Below are 22,323 nucleotides of genomic sequence, written 5' to 3' on the forward strand. Positions count from 1 at the left end.
GATCGTTAAGTTGAACGTATTATGCTGAGTTTCTTAAGGGCTCTCTGCTTCCTTATATTACTTGTAATGTAAGTTAATAAGATGTTAGAATTGATTTTTTGCTGCTGAGAAATATATATATTTATATTTATACATATGAATGGTTCAGTGGCCTTCTTCGTGGTATTTATTTTAGCAATTTTTCCGTGATTAGTTAAAAATTAGGTCGCTGATTGGTTCTATTAGGTTATGTTCGTCTATGAAAAAAATACTAGTTCGGCGGCTGAGTTCGAGGTAAATTCACTAACATTCTTCCTCTTGCTGCCTTTGGTCGTTGTGACGTCACGCAATACAATAAGTTGTCGTGCAGTAAGAGTGTTATCCCGGACGACCATATATGTTAATACTGTGAAGTTGTTTGGTGTTGATGTGTCATGGCCGCCAGTGATGGTGTGTGACGTACGGGGAGTCAGTATGTGGTGGTAAGTTATAGTGTCAAAGTGTTGTTGGTTACCATCGACCCGCTAGTGTTAGGCTCACAGGTCCTCTGGTAGCTACAGACAGGGTGTCAGCCGCTCTGTGATTAGAACAGTTTTTAACGTCAGCGTAGCATGATTTGTTAAAATGGCTATTGCTAAAGGACAATTAATGCCAGTTGGCATGTACGTGATTGTCTGTCATGATGATGAATACATAAGTTCTTTCCTTTGATTTATAATGAAAAAAATATATATTTATATGTAAATAGGGTAATAGCTTACAAAATCATTCTGTTAGAAGGAACAACTTTAGGGAAAGTATTTTAGAAGAAAACTTGTTTATTACCTTATGAATTTTAAAAAAAGTTTGGAGGAATTGTAACTTAACGGTACCGTATTTATTTATTTTTTAAGTTTTTGTTCAGTTAAACTATTGACACCTTTGTCATCAATTGACCCTTACACTAAGCAAATGAACACTTCCCCAAATAACACCCAAACCAACCCTGTCTAACTTAACCTAAAATAATGCACTTCCACTCCAGGCTTGGTACCTATGTCCATTAGCTAGGTAAGGTTTGGTTGGTTGCCTTTTTTTATGGAAAATGAGCATCTGGTTGACTGATGATGGCCACTGCACAAATGTGGCACTAAAATATGGAGACAGTTCTTTATATATACATATAATGGTTGCCCCTCGTGTAACGAGGATAGCTGCTCAAGAGCCACCAAGGCGTGAATTTGTTTGGGTGCTGGACAACTCGTATCCATCAGAGCATGTCAACTCGAACCCAATTTACGAGACCGTTTGTACCTATATATATATATATATATATATATATATATATATATATATATATATATATATATATATATATATATATATATATATATATATATATATATATATATATATATATATATATATATATATATATATATATATATATATATATATATATATATATATATATATATATATATATGTTTATATTCATCTCTGCTGCTCCCAAGATGTCTTGAATAAAGACTAAGCTAAGGCAATTCGTTGTTTCCATTTTCCGGGATTTTATCAAGATTTATCTTATCCACGTTTTCATTGTGGATACAGATATATATATATATATATATATATATATATATATATATATATATATATATATATATATATATATATATATATATATATATATATATATATATATATATATATATATATATATATATATATATATATATATATATATATATATATATATATATATATCATGTAGATCCACAATGGAAATGTGGACAAGCTTGATTTTAATATATGAATAGCAATGTGTTTTTAAAAATAAGTGTTTATTTGACCTTAACTGTAACAAATTAATAGAAAATACGTCTGCTCTCTCTCTAAATAGGAGACCAATATCATGGGCATTTTGAGGCCAGGTGCACGTGATATTAGGAGATATTCTGAAGTCAATAGAAATTACTTTCCACTATACAAAAATGCCTGAGTACAATACTGCATTAAAGAACAAGTACAGTATTGGTATTTTCTGATGAAAAGGGGGGATCAGGGCCCCACCCCCAGGATCTACCCATTTGTACTGTTTTATTAGTGAAGGTAAATAAGCACTGGAGCCGGTTCAGATACATTCAGGAGCCGGTGCATGCCCAGTACTGTACTTGCCAACAGTGTGTAACAGAGATGTAACCGATCGCCCAAGCGGCAACGAGCCGATCAGTGGTGAAGAGGGGAAAAAAAAAAATACTTAGTTGAACAATATCTAACTTACCAGTATCTTTTATGCAGTGGCAAATCCTGACCTAAGATCTTGAGCATGCTCTCGATTTTTTAGAGCGGGGAGGGGGGGGAGGGTGCTGTACCTAGGTGGTTTAACATTAAATTCTATTTTGAGATAATATGATAATAAAAGCTTTCAAGTAGGCCTGTGCATGCCATTGTGTTATTAACTTAGCCTGCTACTTATTCTCTCTTTTAAATTTAAAATAGCCTAAAAAGGGAAAGGAAAAGTATTTGAAAAAGTGAAATAAATTAAAAAACAATTTAATTGTATTTTAGTACTGTATATAAATGTGTACAAAAGTCTTGCCTTTCTCCTTCTCCTTGGTTTCTTCTCCCCTTTTCTTTCCCATTCAGGCTTTCACTTATAAACGAACTCCATCCTCCTATTTTTTTCAATAAATTTTTCAGTCACTTCATCATAAAATGTATGCTTTATTTTCAAGTGCCCAAGCAGAGTTTTTCAATTGACGTCAACGCCAATGACAAAGTATTCAAATAATCAAAACCAGTTTTCGACCATACACTGTGATCATTTGAAAAGAGCAAACACGGCCAGCAGAAGAGTTTGTTTAACTTATTTGAGCCGGTCAACCAATGCGTGCTTTCGTACTGCATAATATTACAATGCCTAACATATTCTTTGTTTTTATCTGTATGCTTCTTTGTAAGTCCTGGAATTCGTGGACATGGTCTACGTTTTCCTACGATTTCAATTTTCTCTGAAATGTTTCTTCTCGAAAACGGCTTTTCCAGCAGTTCCTTAACTCAACAAGTTTCCTCTTCTACCACAGTTTCCATCGCAAGTAGAATACAGTATTTATAACACTATAAGTCTATAACACTCGGGTAGCAAAAGCATCACAACACACACGAGCCGAAGAATGTAAACAACACGCACGACCCACACGGACTCGTGGGTGGAGTGACACTGATGCGTCACTGCCTGGCGCATCATATCTGCCATTTCACCGTGGTATGACTGTGACGTCAGCGAGCTGCGCGCGCAGGCTTTCATCGAGGTGAAACAGCCCCTATCGATGCACTTGGGAGAGGAGCTAGCCCCGGCCTCACTCCCTTACACAGTACTGTTACTAAGCGCTAGGCTGCATTTTAGAGTATAAGTGTAAATTTATTATTCAAGATGAATAAACAAACAAAAAGCTCTGAGCTGTGAGCATGTGCCGCATGCCTAGCATGCTCAGAGGATTCACCACTGCTTTTATACCTTGTCCTTAAATCTTTCAGTAATTATTGTCTCATGTGCTTGTTACAAAATCTTCTCCTTGTCTCTGCGATTCTCTTCTGTTAGCAAGTTTCCAGTAACTATACAATACTGTTCTGTCTCTTGATTACTGACTTATAATTGCAGATGATGCAAGACACTTCAGGAACTTTTTCAATCCCAAATTAAGACTCATGATTCAGGGAAGTACATCACGTCCTATTATGCAGCCTCAGACTCTTCAGGAGCTGTGAGTATTGGATAAAAGTACTGTATTGTATTTTAATCATACATGGCTGATTGATAGTTCCACTGGTTATGATGTTTTTTAAATATTGTACTGGCATCCTTCACATTATTAATTATTCATTTATGAAAATTTGCTGTTACAAAACATGAAAATTAAAAAGAATAAATTCTGATTTACAAAGCAAAATTTCATGCTTAAGAAATTTGCTCTGATGTGATGCACCTGGATTTGTTTTATTATTATTTCTCAGGTAACTTTCTGTATTTTACTAAATATATAATAACACTAAGATAAAAATAACATTGAAAGTGTTCTAATCATCTTGGCTCACAGGATTAGTACAGAAATCTATACCAGACACTGACCCAGGGATCTCGGCTGTGGAAGCATTGATATTTAACTAACCTAACCTATCCTAACCCAACCTAATAAAGTCTTATCAAACATAGACTAACCTAATCTACTCCCCCTTCTGTGGTGTTAGGTTGTTTGATCATCAGGTGAAGTAAGCTGGAATTCAATACCTTATCTTCAGGTGATCCATGGTTAGTTTATTATAGTTCTTAATTTTTCGTTGCAGGTGTCTGGATGAGGCTTGCTTGATACCCACAGACTCCTACACAAGACTACCATGGACTTTAAAGGACCAGCTCTTAAAAAAATTAACCAGAAGAGGCAAATGCACTGATGATATTTTTTCTTGGCTTATTCATTCACGTGTTACTGAACTTGGTAAGAAGAAGTCAGTGATAAGTTTTTATTTTCCTAATTTAACTCAACCAAAGCTAACTTAAACTAATAATAAAATAATTTTTTCTTAAAGAACTCAACCAAATAACCTAACCTACCTTACTCAAAGTAACATAACTTATAAGACAAAGTAATCAAACTTTATCTAGCAAAGTAACTTAACTTAATATAATAAAGTAACTTAATCAAGCAATTTAACCTAACCTATCTCACCATAGTTTAGGGAATGTTAGCTTGTACAGTATATGGGATTATTGTATGTTGTTACACTTACAGGGGTATACAGTACAGTGGTGAAAATTAAAGATCCTTTTATGAGACATAACCACTGTATCTCCATGGGTGTCACATTTTACTTCTTCCCACTCTACCAATTTTCATTATTTTAACAAAATCTTACCTGTCCTGACCTAACATTACCTTAACCTTTGTCTTGGCAATTCTGCATTGTTTCATGAAAATTTAAATGTGTTTATCTTAACGATAATGGCAGTACACTACACTTTAGACACTTTATGTATGTTTTCAGAATACCATATTCCATGAAAATGTCAATTGTAGCAGCATTATTTACAAAAACATGTTGAATGGCTTGCAATTCTGAGAAAGAGCATCCTTTGCACAAAGAAGCCATCTTGCAACTGACAAATTTCAATTCAAAAGCCTGAGCATGCACTGGAGTATAACATGACACCGAGACTTTCGCTGATTGGCTGGACATAATAATGAAGTGAGTAAGATGTCCACAATATATTCCACATAGTACTTGTTAGTGTGAACTTAAAACCCTCCAAATTGTACTTTTTAAACTGAAATAAAACAATCAAAATACTGTACAGTGACTGGTAATATATAAATTTTGAGATGAAAGCACTATAATGTTTGTTTGTTTTTCTGCTCTATCTCCCTTTATGAAAATGAACATTGAACTCTGTGGTTATATTCTACTGATTCTTAACAGTTTGGTTTATCATGAAACAACAAAATTGCCAAGACAAAGGTAATGTTAGGTAAAGTTTGGTTGGGTAGATAAAGATAGCTTAGGTAAAGTTAGGTTTGGTCAGGTCAGGTTTGTTAGGTTTGGTTTGGATATTTTTTTTGGTTTTACCATACAATTTGGATTGGGTTGGTTAGGTTTTCATGAATTTGCCCAAGAAATGAATGTGAAGTCTAATCAAAATACATCAACATATACAGTACTGTAGAGTACAAGGAAAAACAACTTCATCCTAAACGTTATGGGTGCTCCTAAAACCAATAGTAACCCAAAACTTAAGTTCCAGCCTTATATTTTTGACAATACAACAATAACCTGCTCATTTTATATACTGTATCTTAACTCTTTGGCTGCAGGAGGTTACCCTAAGCCGGTGTTTTTCAAACTTTTTTTACTGCGACCCACAGCCAGAACAACAATTTGAATTGCGACCCATTAAACCTAAGTGTAATGATATGAAATGAGTAAATCAAAGACAAACACTGCTCTCCTTGCAGTCGCTTCCTAGACTGTGGAGTGTACATTACAATAACCAAGCCTAAATTATGGTGCATTTATTTTTATTTTCTTATTTATTTTCGCGACCCATTTTATTTTTATTTTTCGTATTTATTTTCGCGACCCATTTTCATTTTGCGACCCAATTTATTTATTTCGCAACCCACTGCCCTAAGCTGAAGAAAATCATCTGACGTTAGCCAGAATATAATGGCCAGTGCGGGAAATGCAGCGAAAGGGTTAAAGTTGCTGTGCTGTTAACTAGCAGTTATGAAGAGTGGAACGTTATCAGTACTAAATGCATTAAATAAAGAAAGAGCTCATAAAAACTAATGAACAGTCAGCAGTCAACATTGACAAAAGTAGGTGTATGACTCCTCTCTGGATCTTAATGAAAATTGAAAGAAAGACAGGTTTCTGTTCCTTACAGGGTTGGTAGAGCACTTAATTGCTGCACAGTACCAGGGTCCCATTTCAATTATAAAAAATAATAGAAAAAACAGGATTTTGCTGAATTTTTCGCATTCCTCCCTTTATCCCATGCTTGGTAATTATTTTGTTTACTGTACTTTCTGGCTGCTTGGTGGCACCACATTGGAGGGGGTGATTGTCTTCACCCATTGGATTGAGCTAACCTCCTGTAGTCTCGGAATACTTGCTACATTCCAATGTACCAAAACTTCCTCAAATTATTGTTTTTATTTCTTTTGTGTAATGAATTGATGTGAATCACTGTGGATGGTAAAGATAGTGAATATCAATTTGAATAAAGGATCAAGTATGTGTGGGTATATCTACTGTACTGTATTTGTTAACTTTGATCTGTCCTTTTGCTGTCTACACTTGTTTTGCATTGCTCTTATATCCCCCCCCCCTTCTTTGAGGTTTCATATCCCTTGATCCACTCCTTAGAGAGAACATAGATACTATTAATAAGAGTTTTTTATGTTTTGCAGATTTGCATGCCTGTTTAATCTCAGATGCTGGGGTGGAGTACCTGAAGACAACAAAGTGTTTGAAAGTTTTGTATATGCCTGAACCACCAGTTGTTGAGAACAATAATTTTTCAGAGAATTGTAAGTATCACTTCACATTAATATTTATTATTCTGTTAATGAAACTATCCTCTATCATCTGTACCTTACAAATGTGATAACTGAAGCACACTGATCAATTGCTAGAATAGTGATGTACCTTCAACCATAATGGCAGTCCAGTGGCATTTGGGTGACCCACCACAACCAGCTTCAGGGATACCCTTCCATGCGCAACATGGCACTAAAGCTGGCCACATGGTATTATGCACTTGATGGTGGAATAGCCTATACTATCAAGCTGAAGTGCCAGCCTGTGAAATGCTCACCCAGTACCCATTGTACTGGCAGCATACCAGCCCAGAAAATGCAGTAGAGACCAGGGGATGGGTACATCCCTGATTGTCCCAGCTGCCACCAGACATGTTGAAGCAAAGCTTTCACAGCTGGATGCCCTTCCTAATGCCAACCCACAAGGCGGGAGTAGCTGGCACGGCAGGGTCACAACTCCCTGAGGTAATCAAAACTACCAGCTAACTCATAACAATTACAAAAATTTCAACTTTTTTACTCCTAATTAATAGTGACTTTGGGTGCAAAACCCAGGTGAGCCAAAGGGCACCCCAGTATACCTGTATTGCATCCAGATACTTTTTTTGTAATGTATGTTGTGCTAATACACAGCTTATACATAATTTCTTCATATTTATTAACTGATGAACCTGTTTTTCAGCACTGATGGGACTAGGTGAAGGAAAATCAATGTTAAGAGTGGTTGCACTTAATGGTCTTTGTGGAGTGACAGATGGTGTCATTGGATCACTGGTAGGAGGATGTCCTCAGCTGCAGGAAGTACACATCTCATCCACAAGTATTACCAACCATGCTCTTACTGCTCTAGCAAATCTAACACAGCTTGTCTGCTTGAATATTGGCAAAACACAGGTATAGTATTAGTATGAGCATTTGCTGGTAGTCTGTCCTGTCAAAAGAACATCCTGCTTAAGTTCTTTTGGGTGCATTGCAACAAACCATATTTAAGTTCTTTATACACAGTTGAACAACATAAATTTTTTCCTAGGCCAGGAGGATCAGCAATTCCATTGTTGGCTGTGGATATCTGTCTTTCTATTTACTTTACTCCAACTTCTGATGGGGTGGAGTAAGAGGTACTGAAATGTAGAATATATAATCATAGTACTGTACTGTATTTTATTTTCTACAAATTTTTATGCTATAACTGTTCCTTCAGTTCTTGTAAAGACAATTAGATTATTATTCAGTCTATTTTGTGGAATAATTTCATATGTACTGTGATACTGTTCATTTATTGTATACTCCTGCTCATGATATTTACTGTCCTTTGATTGCCTTGAAATGTACCAGAAATATTCTAAGTAACATCCATTTAGATTTATTTTATTTCTTGTTACCCATGGAGATAAGGTGTGCAGTTAGCAACTACTGTAAATTAGTACTTAACTATTGTAGTTTAGTACCTAACTTCAAGAAAATCCCCAATGTATTCCTAAAACAAGTGAAATCAGTTCAGTGACAAGAAATAATATTGTCTTTACAAGAACTGAAGGAACAGTTAAAGCATAAAAAATGATAGAAAATAAAATACAGTACAATACTATGTTTTATATTCTCCATTAAGAGAAAAAGGCAGTACAGTACAGTTTTGTACTCTTTTATTATGTCTTTTAGTGTTCTATTTTGAGTGGCAGTCAAGCAAGTTGCCTTCTCTCGAAAAAGAAGCTTTACAACCAACACTCACCGTGTACTGTACATTTGTACTTGTGTCTTGCAGGGAGACAATATTGATATGATTTAAGGACCATGGGAGTTTGCACCCACCAAATTATGGGTAGCATACAAGAATTATATCTAAATGATTACGAGTAAGTAGGTGGTGACATATAGTGGTGAGTGACACTCCCTGTGGTAGGAGGTCCCTGACAGTGGAACAGTCAAGGCAATACAGTAGTGTTGAAAGGCATTAGTGTTGAGACAGTTACAGAGTTTACATGAAGAAAAGTGCGGGTCAGCCCCCACCTCGGATCATACCAGATAGGTCTGTATCCTAACCTAATGCGAGCAGAGACAACATTATGTCTGCGGACCATAAGTCCACGTTGACGATATTTGTGTGGGTAAGGAAGAAAGTGATCATAGTGTTGGATGGATATACTCTCGGCCCGTTCACTATCCCTGTTGAACGTACAGTATTCTCTTTCAGTAGGTCATGCTGGGCTTATATTTAGACTTAAAAGATCCTGATTGGAAGTCATAATTTTGAGAATCCAGTACAGTACAGTACTGTATTAATTAATCTCTATAGAAAGATTTGAAAATATACATGTGTAATGCTGTCTTATTTTTATCTTTAGTTAATTATTTTTTATAAGTAACTGGATTTATTTTAATATTTGAGACAATAATTTTTTTGTTACTTTTTACTTTCAGTACTTGAGTACTTTATGAATAAGATCATTCTTTTACTTCTGCTTGAGTGACATTTTGCCAGTGTAACAATACTTTTACTTCAGTAACAAAGTCTGTTACTTTATACAACTCTCTCTCTCTCTCTCTCTCTCTCTGTAGTGTGAAGACTGGCTGTCTATCTGGGCCCGGTCTGGGGTAAATACACCAATTCCCCAATTAGCGTCCTGTTTAGGTTCCTGAAAACTACGACTTTTAGTGAAACCGATTTTACCAAAGAGACAATGATATAAATAGGGGCTATGTTCCTTGGGTACTTTTCTGGTCAAAATTTTCAAACACAGTTTATGAATAAAGAGCAAAAACAATACTTCTATATTCTAAATATTAATAAATGTGTATACTACACATCCAAATAAGATTAATAAATACAAATAAGATAATATTTACTTGATGGCTGATGCAGTAGTGAACATAGTGGTGGGGATTGGTAGGGAGGCTACTGGGGCCCCACTTGCCCCTCATCATCACTGTTCGGTAGAGGAGAATCTGGGTCGTCGTCATCACTGGAGGTGTCCACTTCAAATTCCTCAACTGTGTTGTGAGAAATGCTTGAGGGGCCTGGTTTCACCTCAGGGCGAGGTGGTGTTGCTGTTGCTAGATCTTGTTTTTGTTTTGCTTGTTGTTCGGAGGGGCATTTAAAAAAGTGTGCATTTTTTTTTTTTTTCAATTCCATGTAACAGTTGTATGCATTTGTTATTTTTCTATTGGCTTGTGAACTTCTTTCTCTTTGAGGGTCTTTTTCAGTGAAAATTGCCATAGCTTTTTCCAAATACTCAAAAGCTTCAGACAAATCTTTTATTGGTAAGGATCGTGCGGGTAATGCCTCTTCACTTTCATCGTCCACTTGCTCAGCTGCTCGTTGTTGTTCCATCTGCATGAGATCATTATTTGATAATTCTTCACCATGTGATTCAAATAATTCCACTACATATTCTACTTCTACCTCATTTAACCCAGCTTGCTGTGCCAATCCAGCAATCTCTTCATGAACTTTGCTTATTGGCTGGTCAAATCCAATGAAATTACCGATGCATTCTGGCCAGATTTTACGTCAAAACATGATTTATATTTGTTGATTTCACTTCCTGCCCTGCCTCAGACAGATTTTCGATCACTTTCATGATGTGGTAGGCACACCAAAATTCCATTACAGTGGGCCTATTTTCACCATTTGTGAACTCAGTTAATTGTTTGAACGCGTGCCTCAAATAATAATAGGCCTTGAAGGTCGATATAACCCCCTGATCCATAGGTTGAATCATGGAAGTCGTGTTTCGAGGCAGAAAAATCACTTGGACATTATCTGACAAGTCATCCGGGTGTGGTGGGTGGCCTGGAACATTATCTAAAATCAGCAATGCTTTGTGTTCATGGTTATTTTTCTTACAATATTCCTTGACAGTTGGGCAGAAATGTCCAGTAAACCACTCTTCAAACACTGCTCTAGTGACCCAGCCCTTTTTTGTTGACTGCCAAACAACAGAAATATGAGCTTTAGAGTAGCCTTCATAACCCTTGGTGTCTCAGCATGATAAACAAGCAATGGCTTGAACTTAAGATCTCCTTCAGCATTACCCCCAAGCAGGAGAGTCAGGCGATCTTTGGCTGCCTTGAAACCAGGTGCACATTTCCCTTCCTTTAAAATGTATGTTCTGGCTGGCATTTGTTTCTAAAATAGACCTGTTTCATCTACATTGAACACTTGTTGTGGTGGTGTGTATCCACCATCTTCAATTCCTTTTTTCAATACTGCTGGGTAAGTAGCAGCTGCTTATTTATCTGCATTTGCAGACTCACCTGTAATGTGTATGTTGTGCAAGTTAGAACGTTCTTAGGTCATTCAAACCACCCATGACTTGCCACAAATGTTTGACTTTCAGCACCATCACCTTCTTGTTTTAAAGTTTCAAATAATCATAAAGCTTTTGCCTGTATGGAGAGCAACGAACATGGAAAGTTTCGTTGATGTTGATCCTCGATCCACATGTTCAGCATTCTTTCCATATTTACCATAATGCCACTTCTGTTGCAAGTTAACTTTGCAGCAGATAATGGAGTAACACTTATAACACATGATTTGATTTTTTCTGCATTCCCACAAATTGTTCATACAGTTGTAACACTTTTCCAATTCTTTTTTGTGACCACAGGCTGTAGTGGTGCATACGTTAAGCACTCATTGTTCAAGAGCTCCAATAAATTTATAATTGCGTTTTAAGTGAATGTTGGGAAAGCATCAACCAACCACCGAGCAAATACTGTATGGCACCCACACCATGACACCAGTCACTTACACAGCCTTCGTACCGAATTTTAAAATTGTTGTACATTGATCATTTACATACTTTTTTTTTCAACGATGTTATAACAAAACAAACTTGACTGAAATGACATTAATGGGGGAATTAGTGTACACACATCCTGTACACGACAGACTTGGGACAAACACGCAGTTCTTCTCTCTCAAACTCTAAAGTTGTATCACGTTGTGGGCTTCATAATATGGTTCTGCAGGCACTGAACTACAGGTTGGGGACCCCTGGTATACAGTACAGTATAGGTACATTTGGGCCAGTGGGTGAGCAGGCTGCTCCACAACTCTATTGATGAATGATGAGGTGTGATGCTAATACATACCATATTTCCAAAATTAAGCAAACTATATTATATTTAATGTGTGTCTGCATTTGTCTGCATATCTCGGAATATAATGGGGAAATTTGATGTGTAACAACATAAGCCAGTGGTCACCTATCATCAAGCTACGGTAAGTGAAGTGTCACGTAAACATGATCATAACATCATAGCCCTAAACAGTATTTGTTAAATAAACATACAAAAACCAATACATAATTAATTTGAAGATACAAAATGTTTCTTATACAGTATTAGACTGCATGCTAGGAATCTCCCATAAATATTGCAACAATATACTGTGTCACTTAACTGAATACTTCCCTGTAAAAAGGGATCTTCATCGAACATATTGTATCTAGCTTTGGCAATGATTTCTAAAATTATGAGGAATATTGCACTAAGCTTTATAAGTGAACAGTGTATGATTGTTTAACTTGGGATGAATATTAGAACACTGAACAGCATAATTCTAGTAGCTTTTTCACCATGTTTTTATTTTTAGACTGCTTTACAGGTAAATGTTTGCATAAAACACAAAAATAGTACAGAACAGTTTGAAACAAGAGAGATAAAATGTCTTTAAATTCGAGGATAAGGAAACATGTAATGATTTTGTATAGCATTATGTGATTGCAGTGTATACCTGTACTGAGAAGTTATGTATAATTGCAGTTGTCAGGTAACATCATGGCTGACTGGATACCCGATGTGAGCAGAATTTCAAATCCCAGCCAGGGCAAACTATTTTTAATTTGTTTCTACCTGCCTTTTTCAGGTTGTTAAATTTTGACATCTTGCTGGATTATCCAGGAAATATATATAATCATCATTAAAGACTTAAATGAAAATATAAACGAGACATGCAAAATCATGGCTAATAATTTTATCAAGGAAGCTTCTCAGTGAAACCCCTTGATATAGCTGTGATGGGGCGGTCTCTCAGAATTCTCGCCCCAAGCAGCACATGGTTTGACCACGCCACTGTGCATACATAACATCTCTCTCTGTTTTTCCCCCAACTGTAATTGCTTGTGTAAGTAACCTTTTATGCAGGTGATAAGGTCCACCTGCTTTTCTTGACTGAAGGCTCAGCTTCATCAACCCCCCCCCTCCTCCTCCTCCTCCTCCTCCTTAGATATAGGGCAAGCCAGCTTCTAATTCAGCTTCTGGAAGCTATGCTTTTAGACTTGCTTTGAAAACTTTCTAAAGGCTTCAACTTCAAAGCCAGGGGTCTGGCTTCAGATTCTCATCTTTACACAGACACATTGATCATATTATTTACCTGTAATTTTAAGAAGATCATATTAAATATATCAAATTAGTGGTAGATCCAAGGGGGCACAGTTTTGACCTGACTTGACAAGTGACATGGGTTGTTGTGTTGGCACCGAAATTACTGACCAGCATGTCAGTGACCAGTGCCAACACGAGAACGTATTGTCATGGATCAATCAGATCAGAATCTCCACCTCAGGCAGTGCCGAGGAGGGTAAACTTAGGGTGAGGTCAGGTGAAATATGAGTTGGCCATGTGACCTTGATTTTACCTTATATGAACTGAAACGCACACTGATATCACAAGTTATCCCTACTGGTCTATTCTCACAAGGACCTGACCTAAGCATTGGAAGAGATCAAAGATAGTAAGATACCTTTGAATATATTATGATGATTTGTTCCAATGCTTCTCTGTGATTTTTTTTACTCTAAATTACTGTTTATGTACAGTATTGTATATAAAAATAAATTTAGTAAGATAAATTGTTACTATTAGTAACCTTTTTCAGGTTATAGGGAGAGTCAAAACTTACCCCCAAAACAATCAGCTTATCTCAAAGCCTTGATGTAACTGAGAATACCATACATATTCCCATCAACATAAGGTAATACAGTTTATTATAAAATTATGGTGTTAAGGTTTCACGAAGCCTTGATAAACCTTTGCTTTGGCTCCATGACATTCCAATGGCTTCAGCTTTAAAGCCACAGTCTTGGCTTCATCCCCATGCCTACCCCCCCATCACCTACAGCAACAAGGGAATTAAAGCCTGAGGGCCAGATGTTGCATCATGGCTGGCGTGTGCAGGCATCACAACGGCAGTTGTGGTGGAGGCTACGCAGCCCTTGTCTCTCACTGGAATCAGTTGGCGACTGTCTCCCAGCCAAAGCATTTACTTTTTATCAACTACCTCACACAAATAACATTCCTTATTTATACACAAATATAATATGCAAATATTAGACATGATTGTATGACACAATTCACTATGGTTGGTGGGAATAATCCACAAATAATATGACAAAAATTAAGATAGTGGCAACACAAATTTGAGCCAGACTCACCTCACTCTTTCTGATGGGGGGAGGGGACAGGTAGCTCCCATAACTTGGGTTGCCAAACTCTACCAATTGTCCACTTTTTGATACATTCAACACATGAGCAGTTTTTTGGGGAATATTTCTCCATCAATGGTGAACAGTATCCGGCTCCTAGAAATATAAAGTTTTGTTTGATGCTAAGTAGTGTTGACATCATAAAATAGTATTGATGCAGCTACATGAGGGGGTTAGCTTAGCATTATGTTTTTTAATCATCAGGTGAAATAATCGTCTTGTGATCCATTATATGTATATTTACGCTCAATTGTAGTTGTTTTATCTTTATCAGTTTGTATATTTTGGGGGTTCCTTTTCAGATAAGTGACATAGGTATTCAGCAGTTAGTGAGTGGAGGTGTTGGCCAAAGTCTGCGAGAGCTGCGTATTGATGGTTGTGTGCGACTTACTGATGACAGCATTGAATCAATTTGTCATTGTTGCACTCATCTCAACATTCTGTGTTTCCATCACTGCCCAAGACTGTCAGGTGAGTCACCATTGGTCATAAAAAGCCTATTGGCAGTTTGTTATTCAACCTCCATTTTAGTAACTACAGTCATGTCTTCACCAGTTTTAGGCTGTAACAATTGTCACCTTTAGTAAAAAGAGTGTTAGGCTCTTTGTTCACTGTGTATATTTTGTCCTGGACCATTTTCTTGCTGTTGATTTTTATGAATTCCTACTTAAAGATTTGCTGAATTTCTTGTCATTATCTTGTGCAACTGAGTCTTGCTTTAACCGGATCCCCTTACAAACCGGACGGGTCCAGCACCAGACACATGTATCCCCAACCCAGGGGAAAACAATCAAAATCCAGTTGGTATAGGGGAGGGAGGGTAATTCAACAGATGCATCTGGGGAGGCAGTAAAAGTGTCTTAAGAAATATGAATAGTGTACAGTACATAGTCAATGAAATTAGCAGTAAAAACATACTCTCCGCTCCACCTTCAGCGGCTTACATTGTGTATGTCATACAATCACCTCCTGCCTCATGACAATATAATAATTAGTAAGTACAGTACTTTATTATTAATATGTGAAAGGGTACTATTTTTTAATTACTGTATATGCTTATTGACCAATAAAAAGCAAAATATGAAGCAGAAAAGGTAAAGTGGGTGCTTTAAACGAACTATATATATATATATATATATATATATATACTGTATATATATATATATATATATATATATATATATATATATATATATATATATATATATATATATATATATATATATATATATATATATATATAATTTTTTTCCCAGATCGTTCTCGAGAGCTAGTGGATGAATATAAGGCCTGGAGGATGAAGCAGCTCACTTGGACAGTGTACTGATATGTCTGTGATACTCATACTGGAGAAACAATTTAACATTCTTGCAGCTGTCTTACACTGCTGTCTTTTTTTTAATATCAACCATGTGGGGCACCACAGTTCAGTTGGCAGTACTCTTGGCCCACAACTCAAGAAACATGGAATCAGTCCCATGGCCAGAGAGTTGGTAGGGCATTATTAACTGTGTGTGCTGAGCTGGCCACTCACCATATCAAGTCCCCAAGATAAGCTAACTTTAGGGGATGTTATCCCATATAGTGTGGGAAATGGAAATGTTAGCTTTAGCATTTCAGTTCTCTTTTCTGGTTCTTTAGATTTATTAATCTCTGACAATGCAAATCCTGACTTAATCGCTCACTGACTGACAGAAGTATTTGACCGACCCGTGTTGACATAGCTTGTGACCAATTCTTGATCTTTCTTCTTAGATGAATATAATGAAGTATGATTACTTACTACAGTACAGTACTTAGTAACATATTATCATTTATCTTTAATATGTGACATAGTAAGCACCAACAGTGTGTTTATTGTCTTGGGCCACCACAACAACTACATGTACAGTCACTCATAAAAGTAATGGGCCCCCTTGGGTGAGAGGTCTTGCAACTGGAAGCAGTTCAGTTCTGGTAACAGTGTACCTGATGCAGGGGGGGGTGGATCACAGCCTTCTGCATGAATCACTGCCTTGGGTCATGTCTCATAATTATGGCACTTGTATTGTATTCACCTTGTTTAGATGTTCATGAAATGTTACCTATATGCTCTCTGTTGGAGTCTTCCTCTTGGTTTTTTCATTTTGCAATAAATATCGAACAAATATTTGTCTGTATACGACCACAGAGGTTCACAATGTGACTGAACTTATATGAATAACATGCAGGGTATCCTTACCTCGCGATGTTTGAGACCATATTGCCCCTATGGTCATTTCTGCCCTCCCTAACGACAAGAAGAGGCCTCTCCCCTACATCCATTCAAACCATGGATATAAAGTGTAGGTATAATGAGATGAATAAGATTAATTTAGTGATGATATTAGGATCTTAGAATATAATGCCCAAAGTTAACATAATTATGGTGTTGTGTTCACCTTGTATTAGTTGTTCATGAAACGAGACATGATCTGAGGCAGTGATTCATGCAGAAGGCAGTGATCCACCTCCCCCCCCCACCCCTGCGTCAGGTACACTGTTACCAGAACTGAGCTGCTTCCAGTTACAAGACCTCTCACCCAGGGGGGGCCCATTTCATTTATGAGTGACTGTACCTCCTGCCCAAAATTCCATGGAAACTGTTGAAAAACAGTAACGGCTACTCATGTACTACCTATTATTATTATTATTATTACAGTATTGTTATTATTATTATTATTATTATCCTATTACAATAATGTTTCAGTACAGTACATAGTCTTAGTATCCAGCAGCTCAGAAGCCATAATAATTAGGAACTTTAGAGCTTCATAGAACCGGTAATACCGTGACCTTGTTTCAAAACCCAAATTTGGGTTTAAAAGAATTTCAGGGGAGTAAAATAATTCCAACAGGTATTAAACCTTTCAACTTCCTAAATCACAAGTATTATTTAGAAGCTAGAAATACAGTCGTCTTTTGTGCATTATCTCTGGGTCTGTACATTGATACCTATGGAAGACCTTTCTGGTCCTTTCTTAAATGCCCAAGTTTACAAAACTATTTGTCGGTGGTGTTGTGGCAGGCACCACCTGCTGGATATTAAGAGCAAACTTTTGATGAGATGAAAACAAATTACATTCAACTAAATTTGGTATTCAAATACTGTATGTATTGTTGTTATTATGGAGACATGCTTTAATCTATTCTTTTTCCTCCTTGTTGTTGTTCTTGTTCTATAACATCTTGTGTCCATGATGGCCTTTCAACCAATAACTATCTTGATGAAAAATTGACTACATATGGTATGTGACAAGATTTCACATTGATCAGAGTTTTCAAGGCCATGCACTAAAGATCAAGGACACATGTCCATACTGTATATGGTAAATATTGAGTTCAATAGCAGCAACTAAATAGATAGTCTGGGATTTGCATGTGTGTAGAATATGCAGATGGAGGAGGAAACACTGGTGTAGTGGTGAAACATCATCCTGCAGCATTAATGAAAGTGAATAAAAAAAATAAAGTAATAGATACAGTAAAATCTGTCAATTAGCCTATTTGCATTGTTTATATTGTACATATACTGCCGGTTGGCAGTCTCACAAAGCATCTTAAGACAGAAGTTGATGCTCGACCTGCACTGGGAATGATAGGAATTCATGACATGAATGCTTGAAAATTATTCACCTAGATCACCAACCTGACTATGGTAAACAGTGAAACAATTTTATTCTGGTATAATATGTATAACAAGTTTGTGCTGTGCATGTTGTACTCGAGTCTTTAAAGGAACCTTGAGTACAATGAGGTATGTTAGTGCCTTTTGTAAAACTTATCAATGAGAAGTTTGATTAATCATCATTGATTGATGATTCATCAATCATGGGTTCTTTTCAAAATACAGTAAAGTATGTTCACCTGCATGAATGACATAGGCAGATAGTGTGTCTGCTCCCTGTATCCTTATTTTCATTGACATCATCATCATTGTTTTATGGCCATTTTCCACGATTGTGTGGGTTAGCTACGATTACCTTCTTGCAGCTCTCCATATTGCATGTCTCTTGCAGTCTTTCTTGTCAGGTTCCTAACTCTAATGTAATTTCTTACATCACCAGTTAAGTAAATTTTAATGTCATGGTTTTTGCAGTGCTTATTCATGTGCTACTTTGGTTTCAGCTGAATTATAGATCAACGTATATTTGAATCAAAATATTCCTGCCTGAAAATGTTTGAAGGGATATTTTTGTAATGCTGTCAATTTTTAAATTGAAAATGGTTTACAGACATGAAGTGAAGTTCTATTGAATGCAGTACAATCAAGCTTCAGATAAGTTGATGAATTCTTTCACATTTGGTCACATTCTGGAAAGGTCATCATTCATTGATAACTCCAAAGTCTGGTTGATTGAATTACAGTAGAATTTTTGGCTGTCTTCATCAACCCAATGAATGCTTTTGCGAAATTGATTTATTGATTAGCAGATCATTTTTCTTCCTGACCTACTGGTGCTGGCCTCCCACACACCTAGCTTCTCATCGGCTTTAATGGCATTGCTAGATGTATGATAATTAATCAACTAAAACAGCCAGTGATCAATTCAGTGGTCAATCTTGATCAGATTCACCCTTGAGCTAAGCAAGTTAGTGAATGTTCAACATATTGCTGTTCAACAACTTCAGAAAGTAAAAAAAATGCCTTGCAGGTAATCTCATAATAGTTTGCATACTTGTAACTACCAAATTCATTCACAGCAAATTTGTAAAGTGTAATTAGGATTAATAACTTTTAAAATTTATTTTAGAATCAAATTATTATTTCTCTACCTACTGCCAGGTTTTCATACAAATATTTACAATTTCCATCACTTACCACCTTACTAGCAAATGGGCAATTAGTCTGTTGTTTGTTATGAGCTGCAGTATTCAATATTAGTACAGGAGGAAACCAGAGTACCAAGAGAAAACCATGGTAGGGTCACACTAAAAGGCAAGCATGATATCTGCATGTTACCTTGTTGGGCCATGTAGTGCTTCTGCATGTCACCTTACAGAGATTGTAAGTGGGTACCCAATAAACTACAGGCATTAGTAGCTCACACACACTTGTGTGGGCGAATTTGAGATCTGATTAGATAATGCCCTTCTCACTTTTTATCCAGGCTGGGGATTAAACCCAAGACACAATAGTGAGAGGCAATTTTGCTACCTTTGGACACTACCACTATTATGATTATGGTGTACTGGATGGAACCTCTTCACTAGTCTGATACTGTACTCCCTCTGGCCATAGGTGACTGACCACTCTTATGTAGTACCTGTACTATAATTCTGTAACTACAGTGGTCCCTCGGTTAACGAACAAAAATTTTATTAACGAAATCCTTACGAACATCACGTTTTGTTGTGAGCATCAGCTGATGGGCTAGTCTGTCAATTCAGTAATCTGTTTTATGTTTACATTCGTTTCCAGTGGAATAAATATGAAGAAAGTTGTGCTCTTTAATATTTTTGCATTTTTATATTAAAATTATTAGTCATTTTAACATTTATTTGGCATATTGATAATATATGCAGTACAGGGAACTAGTTTGTTGTGCGCCCATCAGATGCGCGAGTCAGTCACAAGGCGTCAGTTGGGCTTTGAAAACAATGGAGAGAGCATCTATTTTGTTGGTGTCTTGAATATTTTTGCATTTTTCATTGAAATTATTGGTAATTCTGAACTTTAGTTAACATATTGATAATATATAGTGCAGTGCAGTGTTGATTTAAAGAAAATAATCTTGAATTATACCGAGTGAATTAAAAATTTTATTGGTGAAATTACTACATCAAACATGGGTCCCCTGAAAGGTAATTTCTCCTTCATCCCCATTTCCTTCTCTTCTCCCTTCTCCTCCACCCCCACTTCTAATTCCCATCATCATCATCAACCAGGAACCTTCTACATACACACCTCAAAGTAAGTGTACTTTACTGCATTTTTTTTTTTTACTTTGTATGTACTTTTCAGTGACCTGGAACCAATTACCCAATATCCCATTGAAACAATGGATTCGGTTAACGAACGACCTTCTGGAACGAATTGTGTTCGTTAACCGAGGAACCACTGTATTTATATTAAATTTTAAACCATAGAAATATTTAAAATAAAAAAGATTATAAAAACATATCCGATTACTGTATTGGCGGACTAATACTACAGCTGGTGGGCAGCCAAATGCAGGCAAAAACATGTTGGGAAAAATTTGTAAGGAATTCGTTAACCGAAGCGAAGATTCTTATGGAAGGTAGGCTCTCGCGAATAACGTTTAATAGGTGCCTGAAAAACGCCGTTATTAGCGAAAACGTTATTTGTGTGACATTAAAATACATGTAAAAAGGGTTTATTGGTGCCGCCGCCCCAAGAATTTCACCCAATTTTTCCCCTTAGAAGCCCTCCTAACACTTTTTGTTTGCTGAAATAAAAAGAATTGTTATTCAATCATCAAAATAAAGAGTTTGAGTAATATAACACTTAGCTTGGGGGAGTTTTTGAGGTGCTTGGTGTGATGATTGTTCCGTATCTGAGGGCCGCTAACACTTGCACTGTCTTTCATTCTACAAGCTAACCATTTCAAAAGAAAATGCTCTGTTATCACTACAACCTGTTTCTATCACTTTTATCATTCATAGCTCGCCTCGCATTTCCATCACTACCGAAATATTTCTTAGCCAGTGCAATACTCTTCTTGGTCTCCTCTAAGTTCCTCTTAATATTTCGCACTGTAGACTCAGGACAGTTCAATTTCCTCACAATATCAATGTTCCGTGCACCACTTTCAATGAGCTCAACAATCTGTTCTTTATCCTTGACCGAGTAGGCACACTTCTTGTGGCTTTGTCTCTTAGCTTTGGGATCTTTTTTCTCATTCACTTTAAAAGTTCCCGGGCGTTCAGGCGGCAAATCACTCCCTCCACCACCTCCCCTAACCCCCACAGGCAAAAATGCGGAAGCCATTATTGATCACCGACTTTGCAGCACCACTGATGCACACGGACGCTTCCCACAAAATCTCGTATTCAAGAGAATCCAGACGCTATTATCGAAAATTGGTATTTATTGTAACTACCGCTATTGTCGAAAACGTTATTGTGAAAGTCGTATGGCGAGAGCCTACTGTATATATATATATATATATATATATATATATATATATATATATATATATATATATCTACTGTGTGTATATATATATATATAATATATATATATATATATATATATATATATATATATATATATATATATATATATATATATATATATATATATATATATATACACACACAGTAATTACTAATAACTTTCACAATAACGTTTATAATAACGTAAGTTACAATAAAACCCATTTTCGATAATAACGCCTGATTCTTTGAATAACGGAGATTTTTGTGGAAGCGTCTGCGGTGCATCAATGATAGTGTTTGTTTTGGTTGCCATGTTGATGACGAGTTGTTCGTCTACTCACTTTCACACACACTGCGGGAATACAGCGCTGCACCCACGCAGGGAGTTTAGCTCTATAACCAGTGGTTATATATATATGCAAGTAAATCACTGTAGGTGCGCCGTGATCTAGGTATATATATATACACAGTGGTTCCTCGTTAACGAAATTTCAGTTCACGAATTAGCTCTATAAGGATTTTCAGTCTGATTAACTAACAAAACTTCATTAATGAAATCCCAACAAACACATTTGTTGTGCACATCAGCTGATCGCTAGTCTGCCAATACAGTAATCACTTCTATGTTTACATTCGTTTCC

General features: G+C 36.5%; 2 protein-coding genes across 5 annotated transcripts in view; one reads left to right on the forward strand and one right to left on the reverse strand.

The window, feature by feature from the left end:
• The first annotated feature begins 281 nt into the window (after positions 1-281).
• On the forward strand, positions 282-16,518 carry LOC121871914 (protein AMN1 homolog). Of its 3 annotated transcripts, XR_006089983.1 has the most exons (8): positions 282-461; positions 3,623-3,725; positions 4,306-4,457; positions 5,005-5,205; positions 6,927-7,046; positions 7,738-7,949; positions 14,845-15,013; positions 15,799-16,518. XR_006089983.1 is itself a non-coding variant. In XM_042374514.1 (7 exons), exons 2-7 carry the CDS (start codon positions 3,670-3,672, stop codon positions 15,867-15,869), a joined length of 780 nt encoding a protein of 259 aa, XP_042230448.1. In that variant the 5' UTR covers positions 285-461; positions 3,623-3,669; the 3' UTR covers positions 15,870-16,517. The 3 variants fall into 3 exon arrangements, 1 of the variants encoding a protein (XP_042230448.1); XR_006089982.1 differs by lacking the exon at positions 5,005-5,205 and having other exon boundaries at positions 285-461; positions 7,738-7,875; positions 15,799-16,517; XM_042374514.1 differs by lacking the exon at positions 5,005-5,205 and having other exon boundaries at positions 285-461; positions 15,799-16,517.
• LOC121871910 overlaps positions 13,276-22,323 on the reverse strand; it is a 46,327-nt gene continuing 37,279 nt past the window's right edge. Inside the window, exons 9-10 of one of the 2 annotated variants that reach the window (XR_006089981.1) lie at positions 14,492-14,638; positions 13,276-14,299 (exon numbers count right to left, since the gene is read on the reverse strand). Coding sequence is in view for 1 of the 2 variants with exons in the window: in XM_042374511.1 (XP_042230445.1) it covers positions 14,615-14,638 (24 nt within the window). In the remaining variant the exon portion in view is untranslated. Of the gene's footprint in view, positions 14,639-22,323 lie in introns of both variants that reach the window. The other variant, XM_042374511.1, reaches the window with a different exon arrangement.

This window comes from Homarus americanus, unplaced genomic scaffold (genome assembly GCF_018991925.1).
Source record: "Homarus americanus isolate GMGI-L3 unplaced genomic scaffold, GMGI_Hamer_2.0 scaffold34345, whole genome shotgun sequence".
Classification (NCBI taxonomy): Eukaryota; Metazoa; Arthropoda; class Malacostraca; order Decapoda; family Nephropidae; genus Homarus; species Homarus americanus.